Raw genomic sequence first — 22,484 nt, 5'->3', positions numbered from 1 at the left:
TCTTTTCCTGGTAAAGAGCAGTAACTGCTCCCCTCTCTCCAGCAGAACGTGGGGTGCCCAGGCTCTGCACACTGGGGGCTGTGCTCATTCCCAAACACAGCTCCTAAAACCCCTCCTGTGCTGTGGGTAACCATGCAGCTCATGCTGCTCTCCAGGCACAGCTGGGGAGGACCAAAGCAGGCTCTCCCTCCTTGCACAGCAGAGTTCAGTGATGCTGCCTGTCCCCACGGGCCTGCTCTCCCGCTGTGCTGCCCTGCCCTGCCCTCACAGGCAGGTCCAGAGGGGCTGCAGAGCACACAGCTCCAGGGGAAAGCCCTGGGGAGCAGCTACACCCCAGAGCCAGGTCTGTGTGAAACAGAATGTCCTGGCTGCTCCTCAGAGGCCACGGGTAAGGGACTCTGTCCAGCCCCTACAAGTGCAAGGGACCAGTTTCTCTCAGTTTCTCATCACTCACGAGGCAGGAACAGGACAGGAACAAACAGGACACCAGAAGAGACAGGGAGAAGCAGCATCAAGAGCAGTGTCACCCCTCCATGAACCCTATTTAGTGACTGTGGCTTCACCCCACAGTGCAGCCCCAGGATGACAGAGAGCCCATGCACTGGGCACCCTGGAGTGGGGGAGCCTTCCTGGACTCCTTGTGGCCCCCAACACACAGGGCAAACACGAGGCAACAGACACCACAGCTGGTGAAAGGGGTAAGTCACAAGTTGTCTGGCTCACACACAGGTTAGTGGGATGAGTAAGGACATGGTACAACCATGCAGATGCTTTAGCAAACTGACTGGAACAAAAGACACTTCCAGCACTGACAAGAAATTGTTCAGAGAAACTCAGATTCATCTGCTCCTGTCCAGGAGATCCACACAAACACAGTCCTTGTGGGAGAGCACTGCTCCCATGTCACCTCCTGCACTTCCCCTCTTTGGCCTGGGAGTCCTTGTTGTCATCAGGCTCCAAATTCAGCAAGAAGCAAAACCAGCAGCTGGGAGCAGCATCGTTCCATGCCAAACTTCTGTCTACACTTGGGCTATTAATGTTCCCCAAAGATTTATTTTGTCTCTACTTGGGTACATGAAGATTCACTGCTGTGGATCAGACAAGTGCCCCTTTAGGCACATCCCTGGCCTGGCTCTTCGTACAAAGCCTTCTGGGGTGCACCATCACTTACAGTGCATTAGATCAAAATCCAAATAAATACAACATTTTAAAGGAACCAGGGCTGTTCTTTACACAAAAAAGTCTCAGATATATGTTATATGGAAATCTTTATGGTCTGTTGTGAGCCTGAGATCATACCAGACACTGAGCACCATTGTTAATTGCCCAAGGCCGCTGTCACATCCTTTGGGCTTTTGGCATTTTGGAGTAAAACCCGTTTTTCTTTTAAATGCTCAGCTGTCCTCTCCACAGAGGAGTTTCTTCAAGACCCTGAGGGAAGAGGGGTAAAGCAGCCTTTGCCACAGAAGAAGGTTGCTCCCAGCTGCCTGGACAGCTAGGCTTCTCCCTTGAGAGACCTAAATACATCCCCTAAACTCTGCTGAGAGCAGCTCCAAGGAGAACCCAGCTGTTCAAGGTTAACCACTGCACTAAACACTCACAGAATGGGACAAAGGCCTTTTGCTCCATCTATTTTCTTCTAGAAAAAACAGTCCTTTGGAAAAGAAGTGCAAATCTGGGACTGTCTCCTAACGTGGCCATGCTGTGAACATCTAGATCCTTCTGAGGGTTTCTTGCAGCTGCCTGGCTCCTCAGGCTCCTCTGTGCCTGCATGTCAGCATGACAGGCCCTGGGAAAGCTGCAACCAGCTCTGCCAGCAGTGGGGCTCCCCAAACCTGCCCAGCTTTGCTGCCTGGCTCCTGCATCTGCCCCCAGGAACTCTGAGGCACTTGATCCCTTGCAAGATCCCTTCACCCATCATGACACAACCAGAACCCCTCAAGTTTCAGTGATGAAATCTCCTTACCATGCCCTTTTCTGAACAGCTCTCCTCCAATGTGCCTCATGGTCTGCATGACCCCATGGCACCTCCAGGGTATCCATCCCAGCCAGAGGGGCTCCAAGACACTGCAGTCCCTCTCCACACCCTGCAGCTCTGCCTGCAGTGGGTCACCACACTCTGCCCAGAAGACTTTTCACTGCCCAAACTCCTGGCAGCACCTCTCTCACTCCCCTCTCTGGCTGCTCCTGCAGTGGGCACAGCTCTGGGCATCCCTCACTCCACAGGCAGCATCCCTGTGGCCACACCACACATCCCAGCCTCCCTGGACACCAGGACAGCACTGAAGGGACTGTGTGAGAACAGCTGAACCCCAAAACACCCACCAAGGGCTGCATAACAAACACCAAACCCACAGCAGGGTTCTCCTCACTCCCTGCAGGACAGGGCTGAGCTCTGCCAGCAATCCCTGCAGCCAGAGCCCCTCCACTGCTGTCACCTCCTCTCTGGGACAGGCAGGCTCAGCCAGGCTCCCTGCCCTGCCAGCCCTGCACTGTGCTCAGCAGGAGCAGGGACATGGCTCGGGTGAGTCCATCCTCCCTCCTGACTACACAGCCCCACCACGGTTCACAACTGCTCCTGCACTCACAAGCCATTTTCCAACCAAGACTTGCCTCTGCCTAACAAATCTGAGAAATCTCTCTTTTTAAAGATACACTGTCTATTTGTTTAGAGTGTCTTTAGTTTGGATTTTTATTTCTCTTTGTTATTGATGAAAAAAACCTCACCATTCTGAAGTTGCTATAAAAAAATATTGCCTGGCAATTTCTCAGTTAAGAAAATCTGATGGTTTTCTCCCACTTGGTTTTGAACAGTGCTGAAGTGATCATGGTAGTTTTAAACCAATTATATAAATACTGTGTTATCCTTTTTAGTAGGCTGCCACAACTCTTGGCATATTTAAAAAACCAAACCACTTATGATTCCTACTGTGAGTAAGGGATGTGCCATAGGAAGGCTGCAGAAGGAAACCAGGCCTTTCTGTAATACCTGGACAAGGAATCAGTCCCCATCCACTTTTATTTCCCTTCTATTATTGAAAAAAAATAAGACTTAAAAATAGACTTCTGGGCACTAGAGATGTCAGTTTTGCCTAGGTCTCAGATTTTTGAGGTGCATTTGTACATGCAGCAAAGGCACATACAGTATTCATCTAACCTCAAACAAATTCCTGCCTGTGGTAAGGGAGTTGGAACTAGATCATAATTTAGGTTTCTTCCAATCCAAACCATTCTGTGATGATATGAAATTCCGAGTTGGAATAGGGAAATTGCATCTTTAATTTTTTAAGCATGTATTTTTCTGCCTGAGGCACAGCTCATGTGGAAGGCTAAAAGCAACTTGACAGCGTTCTTTAAGAAGATGGAGATCAGCTATCCTGAGCATCATTCACCTCCACAGCTCCAGCAGAGCCACTGCCAGCGTCCCCAGGACAGCACAGAGACAGGGACAGTCAACGGCACCAGGGTTCTGCAGTGACCCCAAGGGCCCATGCAACAGCAGGTCACAGCTGTGGGGACGGGCCCTACCTCTGGATAAGAGCTGCAGAATCATTCTCTCGTTTCCGTCTCTTCCTCTCTGCGTAGCCCCTGAACGCCCTGGGAAACCATGGCAAGCCATTAACCAAGTCCAGCTTGGAAGTGGAGAGGACAAGGGACACACAGAGGGAAGCTCTGGGCAGACAACAGAGGCTGAGGTGCCCAGGGGGCTGGGCAGCACCACGTGTGGGTCAGGGCACCCAGACCACAGCTCCTCACTCCCCTGAGCTGCTCCTCAAACGTGGCCCAAAGGAGCACCCACCATCCCTGGGCTGCTCCTCAAACATCAGAACGTGGCCCAAAGGAGCACCCACCATCCCTGCTCTGCAGAAAGGACCTGGGAGCTGCAGCCACACCCTCTCTGCACACCAGCTTTGAGAGGAACAAAGTGTGCCAGCAACTAAGGGCTGCGGTTGGAGGATGAGGATGGTTTGGTGGGATCCATGTAGGCCTACCAGGTGTAGCCACCTAACCTCCTGCCAGCTGACAGACAGCTCCCAGCACAGGGAAAGCATGAGTGAATATGATGGACAGGAGAGGAGAGTTTAGCTAGGACACCAACAGACAAGGAAATAGAAAAAATTAAGATTATACTTACGAGATGCTAGATTCCAGGAGATGCAGAGAAAAAGAGAGAAAAGAGGAATTTATTAGTGCTCAGCCCTAGCCAGCGTTCTGAGGGAATTCCCACAGAAGGAATATATCTTGTTAAGTGGAAGGAAATTGCTTTTTAAATTAAACATTTCTCAGTGGTGAGACTCCTCCTTGACTGAGCTTAATCCTCCCTGGGGCAGGGCTGACATGTGGCTTGGATGCAAAGTGAGCTCCACAGAGACCCAGAGAATGTGCAGATGTACCAGAGCTGAGTGTGGCCTGCCAGGCTGCAGAACCACGAGCTCCTGGAGCAGGGAGAGCTGCTCTCACCATGGCAAACACTGCTGCAGCTGGCTCATGCTGCCTGCTCCATGAAGGGAGCGAGCACAGCGGGTTGAAAACACTGGAGCAGGGGCCAGGGGCACCTGGAGTGCCACCCCAGCACTTTGGGGACTTCTGGAGGAGTTTCTGTGTCACTCCTAGAGGCAGCACAGAAGCTCCAGAAGTGTTAACCAAGGAGCCACATCTACCAAGGGACTTGTCAAGGGTTCCCTCAGGGCACCATTCCCCAAACCAAACCCAGGATGGCCTTCAAGCCTTGCAAGCCCAGCCATGGGCCATCATCCTGCAACAAATCTGCCAAAAAAATACAAATTCAGACAGCAAAGGCTGTGTCCAAATGTGCTGATTTTGCTGATGGTTTGTGGGTCAGATCAGAACTGTGAAATACCATTGACTGTTATCAGCCAATATCTTTTAAATGTTTTTTTCTGGGGGATGCAGCTACCCCACTCCTGAATTCCAGATCCAGGCCTCCCTGCATGAATCCTTCTGGGTCTGATCCAGTCTGGGTTATCCCAAGGGAAATAACCAGCCTCTCTTCAGGATTTGGGGAGGGAAAAGCACAAGGGAAAGAAGAAATGTCAGAGAAACAAGAGTACAAAAAGGACACCAGATTAGACAAGAAAACTGAGCTAGAGGGCTGAGGGTGTCCCAGACATTGGAAGAAACACACAGGAAAAAGATGACAAGGCTGAGGAAGGGCCTTGGAAGGCAGAATAGCATCTTGTTTTCCTCTCTGCTTGCCTTGGTTTTCCAGTCAGGTGGGAAATACTTGAAAGCAGGAAGGCAGCACTCCCTGGCAAGCTGACACAACCTGGAGAGGAGGCTTCCCTCTCTCTCCTGAGCCCTTTGAGAGCTGCCTCCTCCCAAACACAGCACCCAGGAACCTGCATGGAGTGTGGAGGGAGAGGCTCCTCCTAACTCACACCCCTTCATACTTTGCAGGGATTTTACTGACACTTTTTCACATGTGCAGAGCTGTAGGGCTTCCTTATCCCAGAGGAAGGCACCTCTGGGGAGGGAGGGATGCAGGGCAAGCCTGGAATACCCTTCCCTTGGGAAGTGTGTGCAGCAGAAGCAGCTGGTGGAGGGTCTCAGACCCACAGGAGCCTTGCTCTGCAGAGGCAGCCAGGTACAGTGTCACAGACAAAATCAGGGAACAGAGAAGAGCAGGGTAGCCCAAGGAGTTAAAGAAGGTAAAACCAAATAAATGAGAGCAGTAGAGAAGAAGAGTAAGTAGGAAAGAAAAGTAACAAGAGACAAGTTTCTCTCGTATCCCTGAACAGTGATGCCAAACACACAACTCCTGCTCCAGGCTCTGAGTTTTGAGCAGGTCCAGACCCCGAGATGCAGAACAAAAGCCACAGCAGTGGTTGCACTTACGCTTGCATAGTTGTGGTAGCAGTGTGAAAACTGAAGAGGTTCTCCTTTGGGAACCAGGTTCGTATGGGGACATCATCTGCAAGAGAGAGAGAGAGCCTGAGCACCCAGCAGGCACAGACACCCTTCAGACAGCCACATTTCCTCCCCAAGCTCCTTCTCTCAGGACTTTCCTTCAGCATCCTGCTGCCCTGGCTGAACAGTTCAAGTCTCATCCTCCTCATATAATTGCACACTGCCTCTGAGTGTTCTGTAAATTCCTGCTAAGCCTGTCTATCAGGCTACTAAGTGAAGAATAAAAGCTCTATCTTAAGCATTGGAGATTAGAATAATCCAGGAATTACAGAACCGACATTTGAACTAGGGAAAAAAAAACAGGGAAAAGAAACATTTTTTATTAAAAGCATTTTCCTGTCTCTGCCTTCTCCCTTATAGCATTGATTTAAACTGCCCCACTCCTCCAGTTCTTTCTGATACAGCACTGTAGAAGATGAAAAGCATTTACCTTCCACTCAGAACAGTAAGCCTGAAATATCCTCTTTTTTTCTGCCACTGAAGTTTCAATAAACCCCCCTCACACCTGCTCCTGGTGACTCGGCCTTCAGGAGTTCCCCTGGTTTGGAAGTCAAAGCACCCATCAGCTCCACAACCTGCAGGTAACTGAGCTGATTTAGTCACCTCTCTTTGTAAACTGCCCTGCCCAAACCAACTGTGGGGTTTTTTTCCCTATTTCCAGGGCATCAGAACACTGCATCACCTTCACTGAATGACCACTAAGACAAAAAGCAAAATAAGTCACCAATGATGTGTGTGGTGACCAGGAGGAGGAACCTGCCCAAGCAGCAGCTCCTGCTGAGAACTCTCAGGCTGGAGTCGGGCAGGCAGGGAATCAGAGGGGCACTGAAATCCACTGCCACAACACCTGTGAGAGCTCAGTGGACTGGATTCCTGGGGCTGGGGGCTATCTGATTTTTCATCTTGCTTCACACCCAATTTGTGACTTCCTTGCCTAATGCCTTGCCCCATGTTGCTGATTGTGTCTTGCCTCAGTCATTCAAGTCTTCAGACCTGATAATATTTAATATTCTGGCATTGTCAAGGTATTTTTTAATTCACTTTCACTGGCTCAAGCCCAGTCAAACTCCACATGCCCACTGCAGGCATAATTACTACAGACCAGCTATCTTACCAAATGTTTTGTAGAGATCATCATATCCTACAGATTATTCCCTGAAAGTACAGAAAGTGGCTGCAATTACAGATGCAAAAAATGCTAACTGCAGCTGGGGAGCCTTCCTTTGAAGTGCAGCTTCCAAGAAATCTACAGAAAGCTGTAGCAGACACTCCTTCTCAGCTCACAGTTTACGTCAAGTCTTGTTTAAAGGCACTCCAAGGAAATCTAGACGTTAAATGAAACTGCATTCCAGTATGCTAAAGATTTCTGCTGCAGTCCCAAAGTCTGCTCTCCTCCAAAACACAGAGACAGAAGCAAAGCAGAACAACTCAGACTGTAAATGAGTTGCTTGTTTGAAGCCTCCAACCCACAGAAGTGGCGAAGGAGAAGTTGTACAAATTCCTTTTTAGCCAACAATTCTGTTTGGGACTGCTCATCTCAAAGGACTGACAGTCTCTTCATGTGTTTTACAGCTTTTAAGCCACAGGCTTTGGTTCAAAGCAGAGCTTATGAACAATAGCTAATATCCTTAGGAGGCTTTGCCTGCCCCATCACTGGGAGCTTTCTCTCCTTTTCTCATAGACTGGAGTTCACTTAGGAAAAATACCCCTGCCCTCCACACACCACTCAACGAGGAATAAAGGATTTGGGACCCTTCAGAGGGTAGACCATCAGCAGAGGAGACTGCAGGTGGGGACTGGGCAGCACAGCTCAGCTCCAGAGCTCACTCACCAAATTAAAATTCAGATCATGGGCATGGCTGCTGCTGCCAGGAGCAGGCAGCACATCCTTTCTGGCCAGGCAGAGGAGCTTGTTCTCCTTTCCTTTCACCATCAACTGTGAGGAAGCAGTGGAGGAGCCAGGGGCCTGGTAAGACTGGAGGGACTGGAGGGACACCACCACCAGCATCCAGCACCTCCAGCCACTTCCCACTGCACCCAAATCCCAGCACCTCTGTCCACAGTGGATGTGTGTGTATCAGATGCTGGGAGCAGGCAGGAGATGACAGCTTGTGCTCTCCTGGAAAGGTGTCAGGCATCAGAAACTCAGCATCAAACCCCACATTCAGTGATGCCACTGGGGCCTGGCTGCCATAAGGGCTGGTTTGCAGCAGCCACTTGTCATGTGGATGCAAACAGAAGCAGCACTGTCAGGTGAGCCCTGGGGAAATCAGCCTCTCCTGGCTCCACTGCTCTCTGCTCCCTCTCCCCTCCTAGCCAGGCAGGAAGGACATGCCAGGGAATTCCTGCAACCTGTGGCACTTGTGCTGTTCAATTCTGGGGTTATCTGAGCGGCAGCACTTGGATAGAGTGCAAATAAGACCAAGCTGAGGGACCTCTCCTTCCATGGTGCCAGTGCTGGGATGGAAATTTGGCTTGTGGACACAGCCCTGCCAGTGCAGCCACACACATCAGGACCCAGAGGCTTGAGGTGAGCAGCCAGGGGAGCTGCTGAAACATGGAATGCCCATGGGGGCATCCACAGGTCCTGCACTGGCCACTTTGTTCCCATTTAAGTGACTACTCTGACACATTTTCAGACAGACCAATCTCCACGCCACACTGGTGACTGGCCTCAGTGAAAATGGCTGCCTGGCTGAAAACAGACACTGAATTCCAGGGCCCAGCAACAGCATCTCCTTGCAGGAATCACCAGCACAGGTTTTCCAGCAAACACAGCTCCAGCTACGAGGAGCTAAACCCCTCCATCAATGCTGTGGAGCTTTCCCTTGCTTCTGTATCACGTAATTCCCTCAGTCCCACAGTGCAATTCTGATTTGTCCAGGTGCGCTTGTTTGGGCTGGGATAAAGCTCATTTTCTTCACAGGAGCTCACATGGGGCACATGCAGTGTCTGATGTGAATCCCAAAAAGTCTCAGGGAACAGAGGAACAATGCTTAAAAATCATGCACAGGATTTCAGGGGGCTGCAGTTTTTCATCACATTTCATAATCAGCTATTTTCATTACTATTACTCCGTTTAAGCCATATATTCATGTAGCCACATAATTTCAGAAGTCTAGGCATGAAAATATGGTCCAGGGCCCAAACCTTTGGTGATTTTACCTGTAGTAAACATCACTGCAGTATTTATCAGAAAACTCTGAACCCAGGGAAGCTGGACAGTTTGATGTGCACAGTCCTTATACACAGTTTCTTCTCAAGGAGAAAACCCTGACCTTTCCTGGCCAGACTCTCTGCTCTAAATGCCTTGATGTGTGTTTACAGAAAAAATCAGACAAATTAGGCCAGACTCCTTGCCAGCCACATACAGGCAAAGATGGACTGCACATCAGTTTATAATTCAAAGCACACAGACTGTGACATATATTTGATTAATGGTTCAGTTTTTAAAAACAATTTTTTAAAATGGAATGGAATAATTACAAGCACTCTTGTAATTGAGAGAACATTAAGCAAGGAAGAAAGGAGGGAAAAAGTCCAACACTATGTTATTTGCTAATATTTGTAGGAAGCCCAAGAGGTGGCACTGCCTGAGTGGCTTCCAGCTCTGCAAACAAGAATTTTGGGAACACACCAAAGTACAGAACACCATAACTTGAGGCTCCCACAGAGCAGCTCAGAAAGATTTCCCCTGCCCAGCAAGAGGCAGAGAGAGGATCCTGCTCTGAACTGCCTCTGGGATGAGCATGGATGCAGGATTTTGACACAGTCCTTCCTCTTTTGCTTTTCCTCCACAGAAAAGGAGCTCACTGAATTGCAGGAAGTCATGAAAACCCACCCAGAGCAGCCTCTGGTGACCAGGAGTTAGGATGAGCTGCCCTCCAACTGAGCTCAGCTTACTGCAAACTCCTCCTTTGACAATCCCTTTCCAAGAATGCTGCCCCATGGTGCCAGAAGGGCCCAGGATCAAAATCCCTGTGCTGGGATGAGATGGGTGTCACCTTTGTGTCACCCAGTGTGGAGGCTGACAGTCTGGTCAGAGGGACTGAGCCAGACAAACTTTCCCAAACATTCCTCTGGGAAATTTTGAGAAAGCTCAGAGAAAGAATTAAACCAATCCTGCAGCTGGTGTTTTGACTGTAAAATGTTTACAAGAAGGGTGCTGTTCCTAATTAACCAACGCTGTGAGGAGTATTAATTAAAACCAATCAAGTCCACCTTTATCATAACTGTCAATGTCCTAGGGTGACGTTATGATGTTTGTGTCCCCCCATTTGGGTGTTCTGTTTATGCTGGATATCATGTTCTGTGCCTTCAAGACTGGCTCTGAAGAGCGAATGGTTTGTTTTGGTTTTGCTCTCAGCTGCTCCCCCACGGCTGGGGGGACACAGAGACAGGGCAGTACATGGTCCTGCTTTTGCTTTTTGCTTTGCTTTTTGCTTCTGCTCTTCCTTCTGCTTTGCTCCTGCTCATTAGCTAGTTTAGTTAAGCAGTCCAAATTTTCCCTGGACTGTTTCTCCTTTCCCTTTTTTGGAATCACTCAAACCTGCCCTGGACTGGGACCTGGGAACACCGAGAGTTTGCACCTGGGGGCTGCAGCAGCTGCCCCAGCACAGGAGGGACTGATAACAGAGCGACCACCCCCAAGAGAGACTTTCTGAATTTGTCATCTTTTTCAGAGTGGTGACAGAGTGGTGTCATCTGGTATTGTTCCTTTTGTGTGCTGGAGGTGCTGTGCCTGTTAAATAAACAGGTTCTTTCCACTTCTCTCCAAGCAATACTTCCCAAACCAGTTGGGGGGAGTGGCTGGGTGGGGTTGCTTTCTGGAAGGGCCTCCCTTTGGAGGTTTTCTCCCAAATTTGCCCTAAACCAAGACAGTCTATTAAAAAAAGTGTAGTTTCTAATAAACTTTGCATTTTACCTTCTGAGACCTTAGAGTCTATAGATCACTTTGTTCACCCATCCTCACTACAACAACAACCCAGCAGTCACTTACCAGACACTCGATCCACACTGTACATCCTCTCCAGCCTTTTCCTGTGCCACCCAGCCTCGCCAGGTGGGTGCTGCTCCAGCTCAATGGACTGCTGGGAAGGGGCAGCCAGCCTGGAGCAGTTGGGGCACTCCTTGGAGCCCTGGCGGCCGCCGGGCCAGGCCTTGCAGTGGCGGACGCATCGGCCTCTCCCCAGAGATGGTGTAGACTCGTGGCTTGGGGCCCTCACTCGGCAGCTTCTCCGCCTGCTCCTCGGTGAAGCTCCTCTCGAATTTGCCGTCCGAGATGACCGAGAGCCTGCGCTTGTTCTGGGCCACCTGCTGCATCTCAGGGGAGTCCTCCTGCCCGATGTAGGAGTCTGCTAGCAGGTGATCTGAAACAAAAGGCACGTTTTCCTTAAAGCAAAGCCCCACAGACAAGGCAAATTCAACAACTCTTTGCTACTGCTTTGTAGGGAGACAGACACAGGAGGTCCCTGCAGGAACCATTTCAGATGAACGTGTGCCCATCACCACCTTCTAAACCTCCAGGGCAGGCACTGAAATGAGAGATACCTCTCACAGAGAGGCCCAATATTTTAAGCATGTGTGGCCATCCAAAAACTCTAGCAGCAAATGCAGGTCTCAGTGCACAGCCTGAAAATGCTGCCATGCAAAACAGCCCTGGTTTAGCTGCAGCCCTGCTCAGCCACACGAGGGCTACGGAGCTGGTGACAGTCTGCAGGACAAGGACCAGCACCACCTTCTCCAAGTGCCAAACTCTGAGTGTTTGGTGCATTAAGTTCTTTCACAACACTGGCAAAGGAGCAAACCAACAAGGTTTGTTTGGTTTTTTTTCCCCTCCTGATTTTCTGCCAGGTGGTTTGACATGAAAGAGATGCAGCAAGGCTTCAGCTGGCAGCTGCAGCACAGCCCCCCGCTCATGGCACGCCCCAGTCCCACAGATGGCCAGGGCTCAGCCCGTGGGAGCTGTCCTGGAAGAAAACACAGCCGCTCCCTGTGCAGGGTAGGAAGATCCAAAGGAGACAGGCCCATGAGTGCAACTATCTTTGGAGCCCACACACTGGATGAAGTGCCAGGAAATCTCAGCATTTCCATGGCAATTCCATGCATGAACCCAACAGTAGCTCCCACCCACCTGCTAATCCTTTTTCAAGTGGCTGTTAATTACCTCTTACACTTCCCTTCAGATGGGAAGCAGCTCAGGGACTGGCAAAAAGGCTCAGCATGGAAGGCATTATTTATGTGACTGCTACCCAAAAAGTGAAATCATTAGTGTCCAGCACAGACAGAAACACTTAAAACAGAGGCAGAAAGCAAATCCAAGCCTTTACTTCAGTAAATATTTATGGAACATAACTTCTTTGGCTACCGAGTCATGACCTGGAAGAATTCGTCCACAATTTGAAGGCTTGGCTACCTTGCAACTGGACATGAAGTGAAGGAGGAAGAGGACAACGACCTCTGGACAAGAGTGGTGGTGTATGTGTGTAACACAGACCTTTCACTGCTGCCACATTCTGCTGCCCATGAAGTGCTCCTGTGCCCCTCTGAGAGGAGCTTTCCCAAGCTGAGGCCATACAGAGTCAGCTGCTGAATCTGAAATCCATCCTGGAAAATGCTCACATTGCCCAGGGCCTCTCCCCCTGCTCTGTTCGCAACCAGAACTGAGTTAGTACTGGTACTGGGTGTCACCCTTGTCTCATTTTTCTGCTTGAGATACAACTTCCTCCAGCACCACTAGGAAATAAATCAGTCTCTGGCCACTCTGCTCAAGAAGTGACTGTCAGGGCTGTTCAGGCTGACACAAGTCAGGTTTCCTTTCATTTGTCTCCTCACAGTCTCTGGATACCGGAGCTGGCCAGGAGGAGACAGTAAGAGTCCTGAAGAGCTGTGCCTTTTGAACCTGCAGCTGATACTCTGTCCAGGCTTCACATGAAGTCAAAAATCCATGTCCAGGTGTAGTGGGGGGTAGTGCCCCTCAGATACAGCCCAGAGAGTGTGAAAGGCTGGCAGGGCTCTACTTTGCCCCATGGTCAGTGTGGACATTTGCACCTGCTCCAGGAGGAGCATGATGGAAAACAAGGGCCATTCCAGTGGAAGAAGGTGTTCCACAGGCTGTCATCCCAAAGCCTGTATCCAGCTGCAGTGTACAGGGTCAGAGAACAGTGTAGAGAGTGCTCACAGGCCCCAGAGCCTCTCAAACCACGTGTCCCGCTTCAAGAGGCAGCAGGTCCCCTGCATCTGCTCTCCAGCAGCTCAGATCCTCCCCAGCTCCAGGATTAACCGTGCTCTAGAGTGGGCATGTCTTGGGAAAACACCACCAAAAACTCCCTGAGCTCTGCCAAGATCTGTGCTCGCTAATAGTGCCAAACAAACCATTTTTAAAATTAAAAACAAAGGCCAGCTCTAAGTACTCTTCTCAACTTGTCAAATTTACTAATCTGTGTGGGCACAGTGACGCTACAGATTTCTTAAGACACCACAAAATCGTGGCTGACAGCTGCCCCTGTTCCTCCTGAAACTGATACTTGTATGGGAGATGCACAGCCTCCTCAGAGGGAACACACAGGAGTGCCACCTTCACTCACACACTGACAGCTCTGGAATTCAGACATCCAGGAATTCCTGAGCCCTGGGATCTGCGGCTAAATGGAAAAATGAAGTCCCCAAAGTACAATATGCCTGAAAATCATGATGAGCACAAGAGCAAAGAGACCAATTCCAATCTCTGTTTTATAAGCAGTGACGTCTGTTCAGCTCCATAAAATTTACACACATTTCAGGGCCCATGACTGGTTTCAAGGAAGAGTAAATTTTTTACTGAAATCCTGGCAAGATTGACCAGATATATATGACATAAACTACCTACCTGATCTAGCATGCAATATGTGAGGATAAATCTTTCTTCCTACCTTACCTGTCCCCTTCTCAAAGTGTTTTCACTTGTATGTATATGTAAGAGTTTTCATGACCTACACTACAAAGGGCTGCCAGCACACCAATGTGCTTTCTTTTTGTAAAACAATTGGATAATTCTTCATTTTCATTCAATTTAGCACCTTCAGTAATTACACACTGGAGAAGCAACTTCACATGCCAAGGGAATATGAAGCTTTATTCAAAAGTAGTTGTTAATAAAGAATTATCTACAGAAAAAAAATGGTGTGGAAGGAAAAGAGATTCAAACATCCATCACAATGAATTATTGGCCTGTAGAACAGAATCCACACCATTTCAGGAGTCTGTGCATTCACATACACGAGTCACACACACCAAGATGTGACCAGTTACCCTTGTCCGTGCTTCCTGTGAACAGGGTTCAGGTGCCAAAACACTGCACTTGCTGCCACAAAGGCATTTGAGGCTAACAGTTTTGCTTCTGCTAGGAAGGAAATCAGGCTGGTCCAGAAATCAATGCTGGATTAGAGCTGAGCCACAGGGATGTGGGGTGAGGAGAACCAAGGGACACTCACAGGAGCTCAGCAATGACTGGAGCTGCCTTCTGGAGTCAGTTGCAGCAGGCTGCTGTTAACACCCTCGCCTCGAGCTGCTGCTCCCTTTTTTCATTTTCACATGGCTCTTGCCACCTCTCCCACTCCCAGCTGCTCCCTCCACCTGCCATGGCAGCCCTGGCCAGTGTGACTGGGCAGCCTGGTACAGCTCCCTCCCCTCACCACACTGGAGCTGCCCTGGGAACGACTCTGCTCCCTCACCTCACCTGCTGCCTTCAGCAGCAACACCTGTGTCTCACATTGCTACTTAGGACCAGATAAAGCAGTTTCCTCAGGTTCTCTTTTCACCTTCACTCTTGCTCTACATGGATTTATTGTGCATGAGGAACTGAGCACCAAGACAAAAGGAAGAAGACCAACGCGCCTGATCTGTAGATTGTGTGTCCACTGGTACCAGAAACATCCAGGTGGTATTTCCATCACTTCCCTGCCCACCTGGGCCAAGTCCAGCAGGGCTTGACATCCAGTCCTGAAGGCCAAATCACTTCTCACCCCCCTCATTATGTACTTAAATATACAACCTTTTGTCTTTTTGGTTTCACTTGCTGCTGTCTGACATTTCTTTCTTCACCTCCCACACAGCACTGCCCAACACAGAGCACATGCATGACCAAAGACTGACAGCAGTGACAATCTGTGCTGGGCAACTGGCAGGGTCTTGGGGAAAAAAGAACCCACATTCTCAGTACATGTAGTTCCTGCTAATTAGGCATTTATTAGTATGATATACTTACAATACATCCTTTCTTATTCAGTAACCCTAGCTTGAGCACTCACTCTGACTTATGGAAGTGAGAAAGGGCTTGCACATTTTTCTTTCAGTGCCACCACGTTTCTCCAGAGCAGGGGACATGCTGGGATCAGCCCCCACTGACTGATGCCCATCCACAACTGTGGAGCCAACTCCTATCTGCTGCAGACTGCCTTGTAACCCCCTGGGATGAGAAGTTTATAAATCAAGGCAGCATATAGCCACAAGGCACAGACAGAAGCTCCAAATTTATTCCTGTATTTAGCAGCTAAACTGATGATTAAAGCACCTTAGATTTAAAGCCTCCGCTCCAGCATCAGAGGCAAAGTGGCAAAGGGGAATCCAGATAAACCCTATTAAAAGAACATCTGTCATCTCAGCAAAAAAAAAATTCAGAGAGACAGTTCTTTCTTCCCTGTTTCTCCTCAGCTGGAACTCTCTGGACCTGATATTTATGACAAGTAAGTTCCAACTTTAAATCAAAGAACTGCCACAGTCACTGAAGATGAATAGAAAGTTTTTGGGTGTACGTACAGGGCCTTGCTCAAAGAAGTAAGAAATGAAGTTAATGATGCTTTTACCTTGCACCAGGAGGAATCCAGCTGATTCCCTCAGGGAGGGGAGCACTGGCCAGAGCTGCAAAACCCATAACAACCATTCAAATGGCACAGCTGAGAAGTTTCTCTTGCAATCACAACTCCAAGACCTCCCACATGCCTGTCACTGCCCCTCGGGTGTGCTGGCAGGTCCTGGTCTCCCTCTGCTCCCTCTCAGAGATGTAATGCAGAGCTTCTCCCCATGCCAGCTCTGTTCTCCCAACAACGTGACCCCTGGCACAGGACAGGCAGGCCACCTTGCTGGGCTCAGGGCTGAAATGTGATCAAGAAATAGTCACGGGGAAAAAAGGGGAATTTTGTTCAAGTTATTGAAGCATAAGGCAGGGATATCAAAATGGAAGATACAACAATAAAAAAAATGTCACAGTGGCATTTCAGCCATGCAGTAGGTTCAAAGCCAAATGAGTAGATGGAATCACAGAATAGCTGGGGCTGGAAGGGATCTCTGAAGATCATCCAGTCCAATTCCCTGCCAAGGCAGGGTCACAGGTGACAGGGGAACAGGTGACACAGGAACATGTCCAGGTGGGTTTGGAATGTCTCCACAGAGGGAGACTCCACACCCTCCCCAGGCACCTGATCCAGAGCTCTTTTTCCCTTCCTCATGTTGGGGTGGAACTTGTGTTTTAGTTTATGGGCACTGCTCCCTGTCCTGTCACTGGCACCACCGAACAGAGTCTGGCACCATCCTCTGACACCCCCTGGGGATGTTTATGTGCACTCATCAGATCCCCTCTGAAACCACCCTGCTCCAGACTGACCAGACCCAGCTCCTGCAGTCTCTCCTCAGATGAGAGATGCTCCAGACCCCTCATCACCTTTGGACCTCCCCAGTAGCTCCTTGTGTTTCTTGAGCTGTGCACAAGGACCTGCACAGGGAACAGGCAAAGGAAGGGAGCTGCTCTGGGAAACCAGAAGATCACTTAACTATGACAAAATGGTTCCAATTAGTCTCCCCTGCTCAAATGGGCTTCAAAAACAAACAAACTCAAGATAGCATTGACCTGGCATCTCATAGGTGAGTAACCTTTTAGTCTGGCCTGTAACATTAATGTGAATAGATGAAATTGCTACTGTGAGACACGACCCAAAGGAGCAAGTGGCAGCTCCATCACCGGCCCAGCATCTCCATGGTAACACTGTGACCTACGTCTTTGTTCCCTCTGTAAGCCAACAACATATTCCACAGCAAGTTTCAGGATACACCCACACCATCCTTGCACTGGCTCATGCTAGAAGAGGCCTGAAGCCCTCAGAGATGAGATTTCATATCCCTGCTCTGTCCTGAGCTCAGGCCACCTACAACTCCCTCCAGAGCATGGGCTTTTCCCAAAACGGCCACCACCACCTCATCAGCACAGGGATACACTGAGAGCAGGGCCAGCTGCACTGCTGGGTCTGTCCTGGGGACAGGACAAACATCCTCTAGAGAAAAAGATCAACCTGGTGCTTACTCTGAACCAGGCTGGGCTGGCAGCTCCACAGTGTAAACCCAGGAGATGGAATGTCCCTCTCAGAGCACTGCACAGCCACAGCTTTACCTGCTGGTGGCACAGGAAGCTCACAGGTTACTCAGCCTGAAGCAGTTATGAAGCCTCACCCCATGGCAGTTTCTGGCAGCACCAGGAAGCTCCTCTGTGCCTGGCTGCTCCCTCCACACACACTCACAGCCAAAGGCCAGGCTCCAAACACAAGTGACTGATCCAGTGGTGGCTGCACACCCAGCACAGGCACAAACATGGTCTTGCTCCTGCCACCCCTCCCCACTACCATGTGGCCTGGGGAAGCTTTGCTCCTTACACACTCACACTGATGACTGAAAAACCATGCAAAATCATGCATCATGCCAAAAAGAAAGGAAAGACACAAAGATTACTTTTTTGAGCTTAAAAAGAAGCTTTTCCAGTTTCAGGTAACTGCCCCCTTTGGTTTGTCCTGCAGCAAACCAGCAGCCATGCTGGTTTAGCAGGAGCCATGGAGAATCTGGCTCACAGCTCCTGCCCAAGGCCCATCTCCTCTGCAGCACCAAGGACACTTTATACTGGATCTCTCCCTCTCTCACTTCCAAAGCCTCTCCCACACAGCTTGCCCAGAGCAGCTGGTCACAGCAGGCAGCCCAGCGCTGCATTCTACAGCCCCCCCACTCCAGCAGCAGCAGCTGCCCTCCCAGTAACCCCACTGAGCAAAACAGATTAAAAAAGTACCAAGAAAAACCTCCCACAGCTCCCTCCTGATCCTTGTGTCTGAATCCCAGCTCACATCAGGATGGATCCCTGCTTCCCCAGACAGCAGGGAATTTCTCAAAGGCTCTGCTTGTTGTTCTTCTCAATGTCACTGCCCCATGCCCTGGTACCTTTTCTTCTCACAGTTCCTCCAGAACATGGAGATAAAACCTAATGTGCATTATCTCAGTGTGGGGCCTCTGACACCTAAGCTGGAGAATGTCCAAAATTCCATGAGCTCTGTAAGACTGAGTGATTACTTATTCCATGCTTTATTCTCTGCAGCCTTTTTATACTTCCCTTTAACATTTTAATCCCTTTCTGTATCTTTCTTCTAAGTCTGTCCCAAGGGACACCCACTTCTACACTAAAAGGTACCAGGAAGCTACAACAGTCAGCAAAGACTCTGGCCACAGCCTTGGAGGCAGAATGAATGCTGAAGGAGGCAGAGTGCTCTTCATGGGAACCCTCCCAGACCTCCAGCCTGCATAAATAAACCAGCAATTAACAGAGGCAGGAAGAGAGCAGGAGATGCATCACCAGCCTGGCAACAGCTCCCTCAACACATCCATATCCTGTCACCTGCAGCAGAGTCCAACCCTCTCTTTCTTTCTAATTCCTCAAAATATTTTAAAGATCAGGGGAAAAAAATCTGAGTGATCCCAAAGGGACAACCCCTCCATCCTCTGCATTCATACCCCACCACCAGGAAACTGCCCTGCTCCAAAAGGGAAACAAAGGGAAAAAAACTCTATATGGTCATCATACCTGATAAAACCTATGAGAAAGAGGAGAGGTAAATGCACCTCTGCAGTCACCTGGAAAAAAACTCTTCCAGGATAAGACACAGGAGAGTTGCATAGGAATAGTCACACAACATTTCTGAGCCATGAAGTTCTCCGGCCTCACATGAGGAAGAATCAGAAGCTGTAACCAACAAATGCTCCCCCTCACCTTTCTTCCCCTCAGGTACACCCTGCAACACCTGCAAGCCTCTCTACCTTGTGCAGCTGTGCAACTCCACACCCTGCCCCAGCAAAGCAAGCAGAGCACGCACACTGCACTTTTACTGAAAACAGAAGGAAAACACAGCCTTGCACATAACTCAGCCTTGGACGAGGCAGCTGGCCTGTCCTGCTGATCTACAACCCCTCTGCAGCTCTTCATTACCACTCCCCAATTCTCCAAGACATTCTGCCACACACACACAAGCTCTCCAGAGGAGCCACCACAAATAGAAGTTATGACTGAAGGAGCAGCTCTTTGATCAGCTGTGGAATGTGAAGTTATGAGGGATGCAAAAGCCATATCTTTTCCTCTCCTTGGAGTCAAGGGACTAAAAAGATAAAAAAAGGGAAACTGAAATGGACAATCCTCAGAGAACAAAGTGCAGCAGAAGTGGAGCAAGTTGGGGCAGTGTCTGCACACTTGGCATCTCCCTCCACATCTCCATGGATCTCCTGGGCTGTCAGAGCTTCATCCCCCTGCTGAGGAGCTGAAGCAGCAGATAAATCAGCAAAGAACTGACATCCCAAAGATTCACACCCGCCTCATTTTCTGCATGAGGACTGCCCTGCACAGGGGGAGAAAAGGGTTCTAACTCTTGGGTCCAGAAAAAGAGGATCCTGCCCTTCCCTCCTCCAGTTATGCCATCATTGTCCCATTGATGGCTCTACCACCTTCCTGCTCCTCAAAACCCACACCTCTTTTCTCTCACTGCATTCATCAGTGACTTGAAACATTTCTTAAACCATTTTTTTCCAGACTGAACCAAGGCTTGCCTCCTTCCAGTCATATTTAGGCTGGAGCCTTCATCCCAGCTCAGTCTGCTGGCAGTGCAGGCAGCACCTGGGTGCACAGCTGGGGTTATGACAGCAGAAACAGGCCTGTCCCACCAGGTACAACACTCAGGGGAAAGCTCAGAGCTGACAGACACATACAGGCACTGAGGGCTTGATTTGTTGGAGCACTGAGCTTTCAGGACCTAAGGCACCAACACCTGAAGGGGGAATCCAACACCACAGCATGCAGGTGGTTCTCCCTGCTCACATTGCCTCTGCCTGCTCTCTGAGGAGCTGGAGCCCATTCAGGTCCCTCTGGATCTGTGCTACACCTTCAGCTTCTGCAGCAGAGCCCTTCCTTCGCTTCCCTGCAGTCACTGGGTGGCAGCTCCAGCACCCTGCCCAGCCAAAGGTGAAGCCTCCAGAACCTGCCCAAGTGATCCTGAGATGGAATTTCTGCAGGAAGGAAAGATGTGACTTCCCTGTGATCAGGCTGCTGGGATGAACTAAAAGGAGCCAAATTTTCTACTTGCAGTGTTTTTTATTGGATAGCAACCTTCCTACTGGGGTTATTTATACAGAAGTGTTACAGACTGTGTTAAGTTATACATTGCAGAATTTCAGAAGATGACTTAAAAATGACGATTCCTTTTTTTCCCTCCCCTCTCCCTCAGAATTTAGAGTAATTTCTAGGGAATTTTATTCCTTTCCAAGTGAATATTTAAGGATCCCATAAGTATTGTGGTATTTCCAAATGTGTTTCTCACTGCTTCATTCTTGCCTGTGGCAACTAAATTCTCCTGGATTCAAAAACAATCTCAAGACTGATACACCAAGGGGCAGTAGGTAAAAAGGCTTCCCTGGAGAGCTTATGGATGTCACAGGCAGAGACAGGGCTGAAATGCTGCTCTGGGGAGCCTGGCTGTGGCACACGATCCAGGAGTCACATCAGCCCCATTTCCATGCTCTTCTAACCTACAATCAGAGAAACCAGGAGCACCCCAAGGATGAGTTAAACTGCAGCTTTTTAAGTGCACATCAGAAAGGCTCCCACTCCCCGGATCTGACCAGGGCTGCCCAGGCCTCAGGCACCTGGAACAGATCTGCAATTTCCTCTTGTCTCTATCAGAGATTCTCTGCCTGGCCCCAACATGACCCCACAGGTACTACAAGGGCACTACAAAATGAGCAGGAGCCAACACTTCTTCCTGTTGGAAACTGGGATGGGGGGGCTGCAAAAAGGACTGGAAGAGACTCCAGGTGACAGAAGCAACTGCAGAAATGGCCACGATGGAAGGAACAAAAAAAGATTTGCACCAAATCCCAGCCCTTCCCTTCCTACCTCCACATGCTCATGCTGTTCTTAGACCAAATATTGTAAGTAAAGTGTCCCTGGAGTTCTTCGTGAAAAGAATCCAAGAAAACCTCGGTACATTGTCTTAGAGCCTTTCCATTCACAACATTAGCACAATTCAGCCAAGGACAACCTGAAGGTCATTAGAACAGATCCCAGAGAAAAGGAAAGGACTCAGCTGGCTGCCAAAGACTGTGTGACTGCTCTTAGGGCAAGAGGCATCTCCTGTACAGGCTTAAACACACACGGCTTACCTAAAATGATACCATCACTCTACATTACATTCTATTTAATAACTTTATCCCCTGCACAGCAGCTCAACAGCACTGAACAATTTATTGCTTTTTCACACAGACTTTCTGTGGATTACACAGGATTTTCTGTAGGTTTTGCAATGAATTAACTGCCTGCATAATATTTTCTTTCGTCACAGAGAAGACACAGCCCTGTTAGAAGTCAGGTGAGTTTATCCTGCGCTCTCCTGCCCATCAAGCAGAACTCATGATAAGCTGATGGGGACAATATCTACATGGAAAATACTGACATATTAGCCAGCACATGTAGTGCCCTCATCTAGGCAAATCTCAGTTTAACCCCTGTTGAAGCAAACCCCTGGAATAAATCCAGATGTCCCTTCTGGCAGCAAGGATTTACACTAGTGAACAGAATATAACTCACCTGCTTTTTATACCCCAGTGAAAGCAAAATCTAGGAGTCACAAACCAGTGCAGAAGCCTTGTGCAGTGCAGTCACTTCCCAGCTGCAACTTCTCCTAAGCTGCAGGGGTGAATTTATGACAGGGCACTTGTCCCCTAACTGAACTCATCCCCACAGCCCACCCAAGCCCTGGGTCACCAAACTGCCTCTTCTCCTTGGGGGCAAATCCTCCTGCCTCTCTGCTGCTGAGATCTCACTGTTCATAACAGATAAATAAATGTACTTTCATTCTAAGGCTGTTAACCATAGGTGCAGGGACACATGGGCATAACCAAGGCACATCAGTTCTCTTACCTGAGCCGTTTCTGCCTTCAGGATGGTTTTGTGAAAGGTATTCTCCAAAAGCCCTCGCCGCTCTGTGTCCCAGCATCAGGAGGCAGCCAAGGAGAGAAAGAGAGAGATTTAAGATGCTTGAAGGCCAAGGAAAGAAGGAACAGTTCAAAACCAACACACTGCTGTGCTCCTGCAGCTGCCATTCCCTCAGCCTCAGGTGACACCCATGGAAATTCACTGCCAGAGCAGAGAGGCTTCCTCATTACACGCCAGGACTCCAGTGGTTCTGGTGGAACATCAGTGCTTCCCTGGCCAAACTGGGAAAGAGAGC

The 22,484-nt window shown here is 49.3% G+C and overlaps 1 protein-coding gene across 1 annotated transcript in view; it reads right to left on the bottom strand.

Annotated features, from left to right (window-relative positions):
- Positions 1 to 22,272, bottom strand: part of NSMF (NMDA receptor synaptonuclear signaling and neuronal migration factor) — a 35,745-nt gene extending 13,473 nt beyond the window's left edge. Inside the window, 6 exon segments of the mRNA XM_005423835.2 lie at positions 3,529 to 3,597; positions 4,136 to 4,141; positions 5,857 to 5,932; positions 10,928 to 11,112; positions 11,114 to 11,297; positions 22,175 to 22,272. Of these exon segments, the coding sequence (XP_005423892.2) occupies positions 3,529 to 3,597; positions 4,136 to 4,141; positions 5,857 to 5,932; positions 10,928 to 11,112; positions 11,114 to 11,297; positions 22,175 to 22,250 (596 nt within the window). The 5' untranslated portion in view covers positions 22,251 to 22,272.
- Between the last annotated feature and the right edge of the window lie 212 nt (positions 22,273 to 22,484).

Source organism: Geospiza fortis, unplaced genomic scaffold, assembly GCF_000277835.1.
Source record: "Geospiza fortis unplaced genomic scaffold, GeoFor_1.0 scaffold85, whole genome shotgun sequence".
NCBI classification, from domain to species: domain Eukaryota; kingdom Metazoa; phylum Chordata; class Aves; order Passeriformes; family Thraupidae; genus Geospiza; species Geospiza fortis.
The sequence above is the reverse complement of the archived record's forward strand: the minus strand, read 5'-3'. Positions and strand labels throughout refer to the sequence as shown.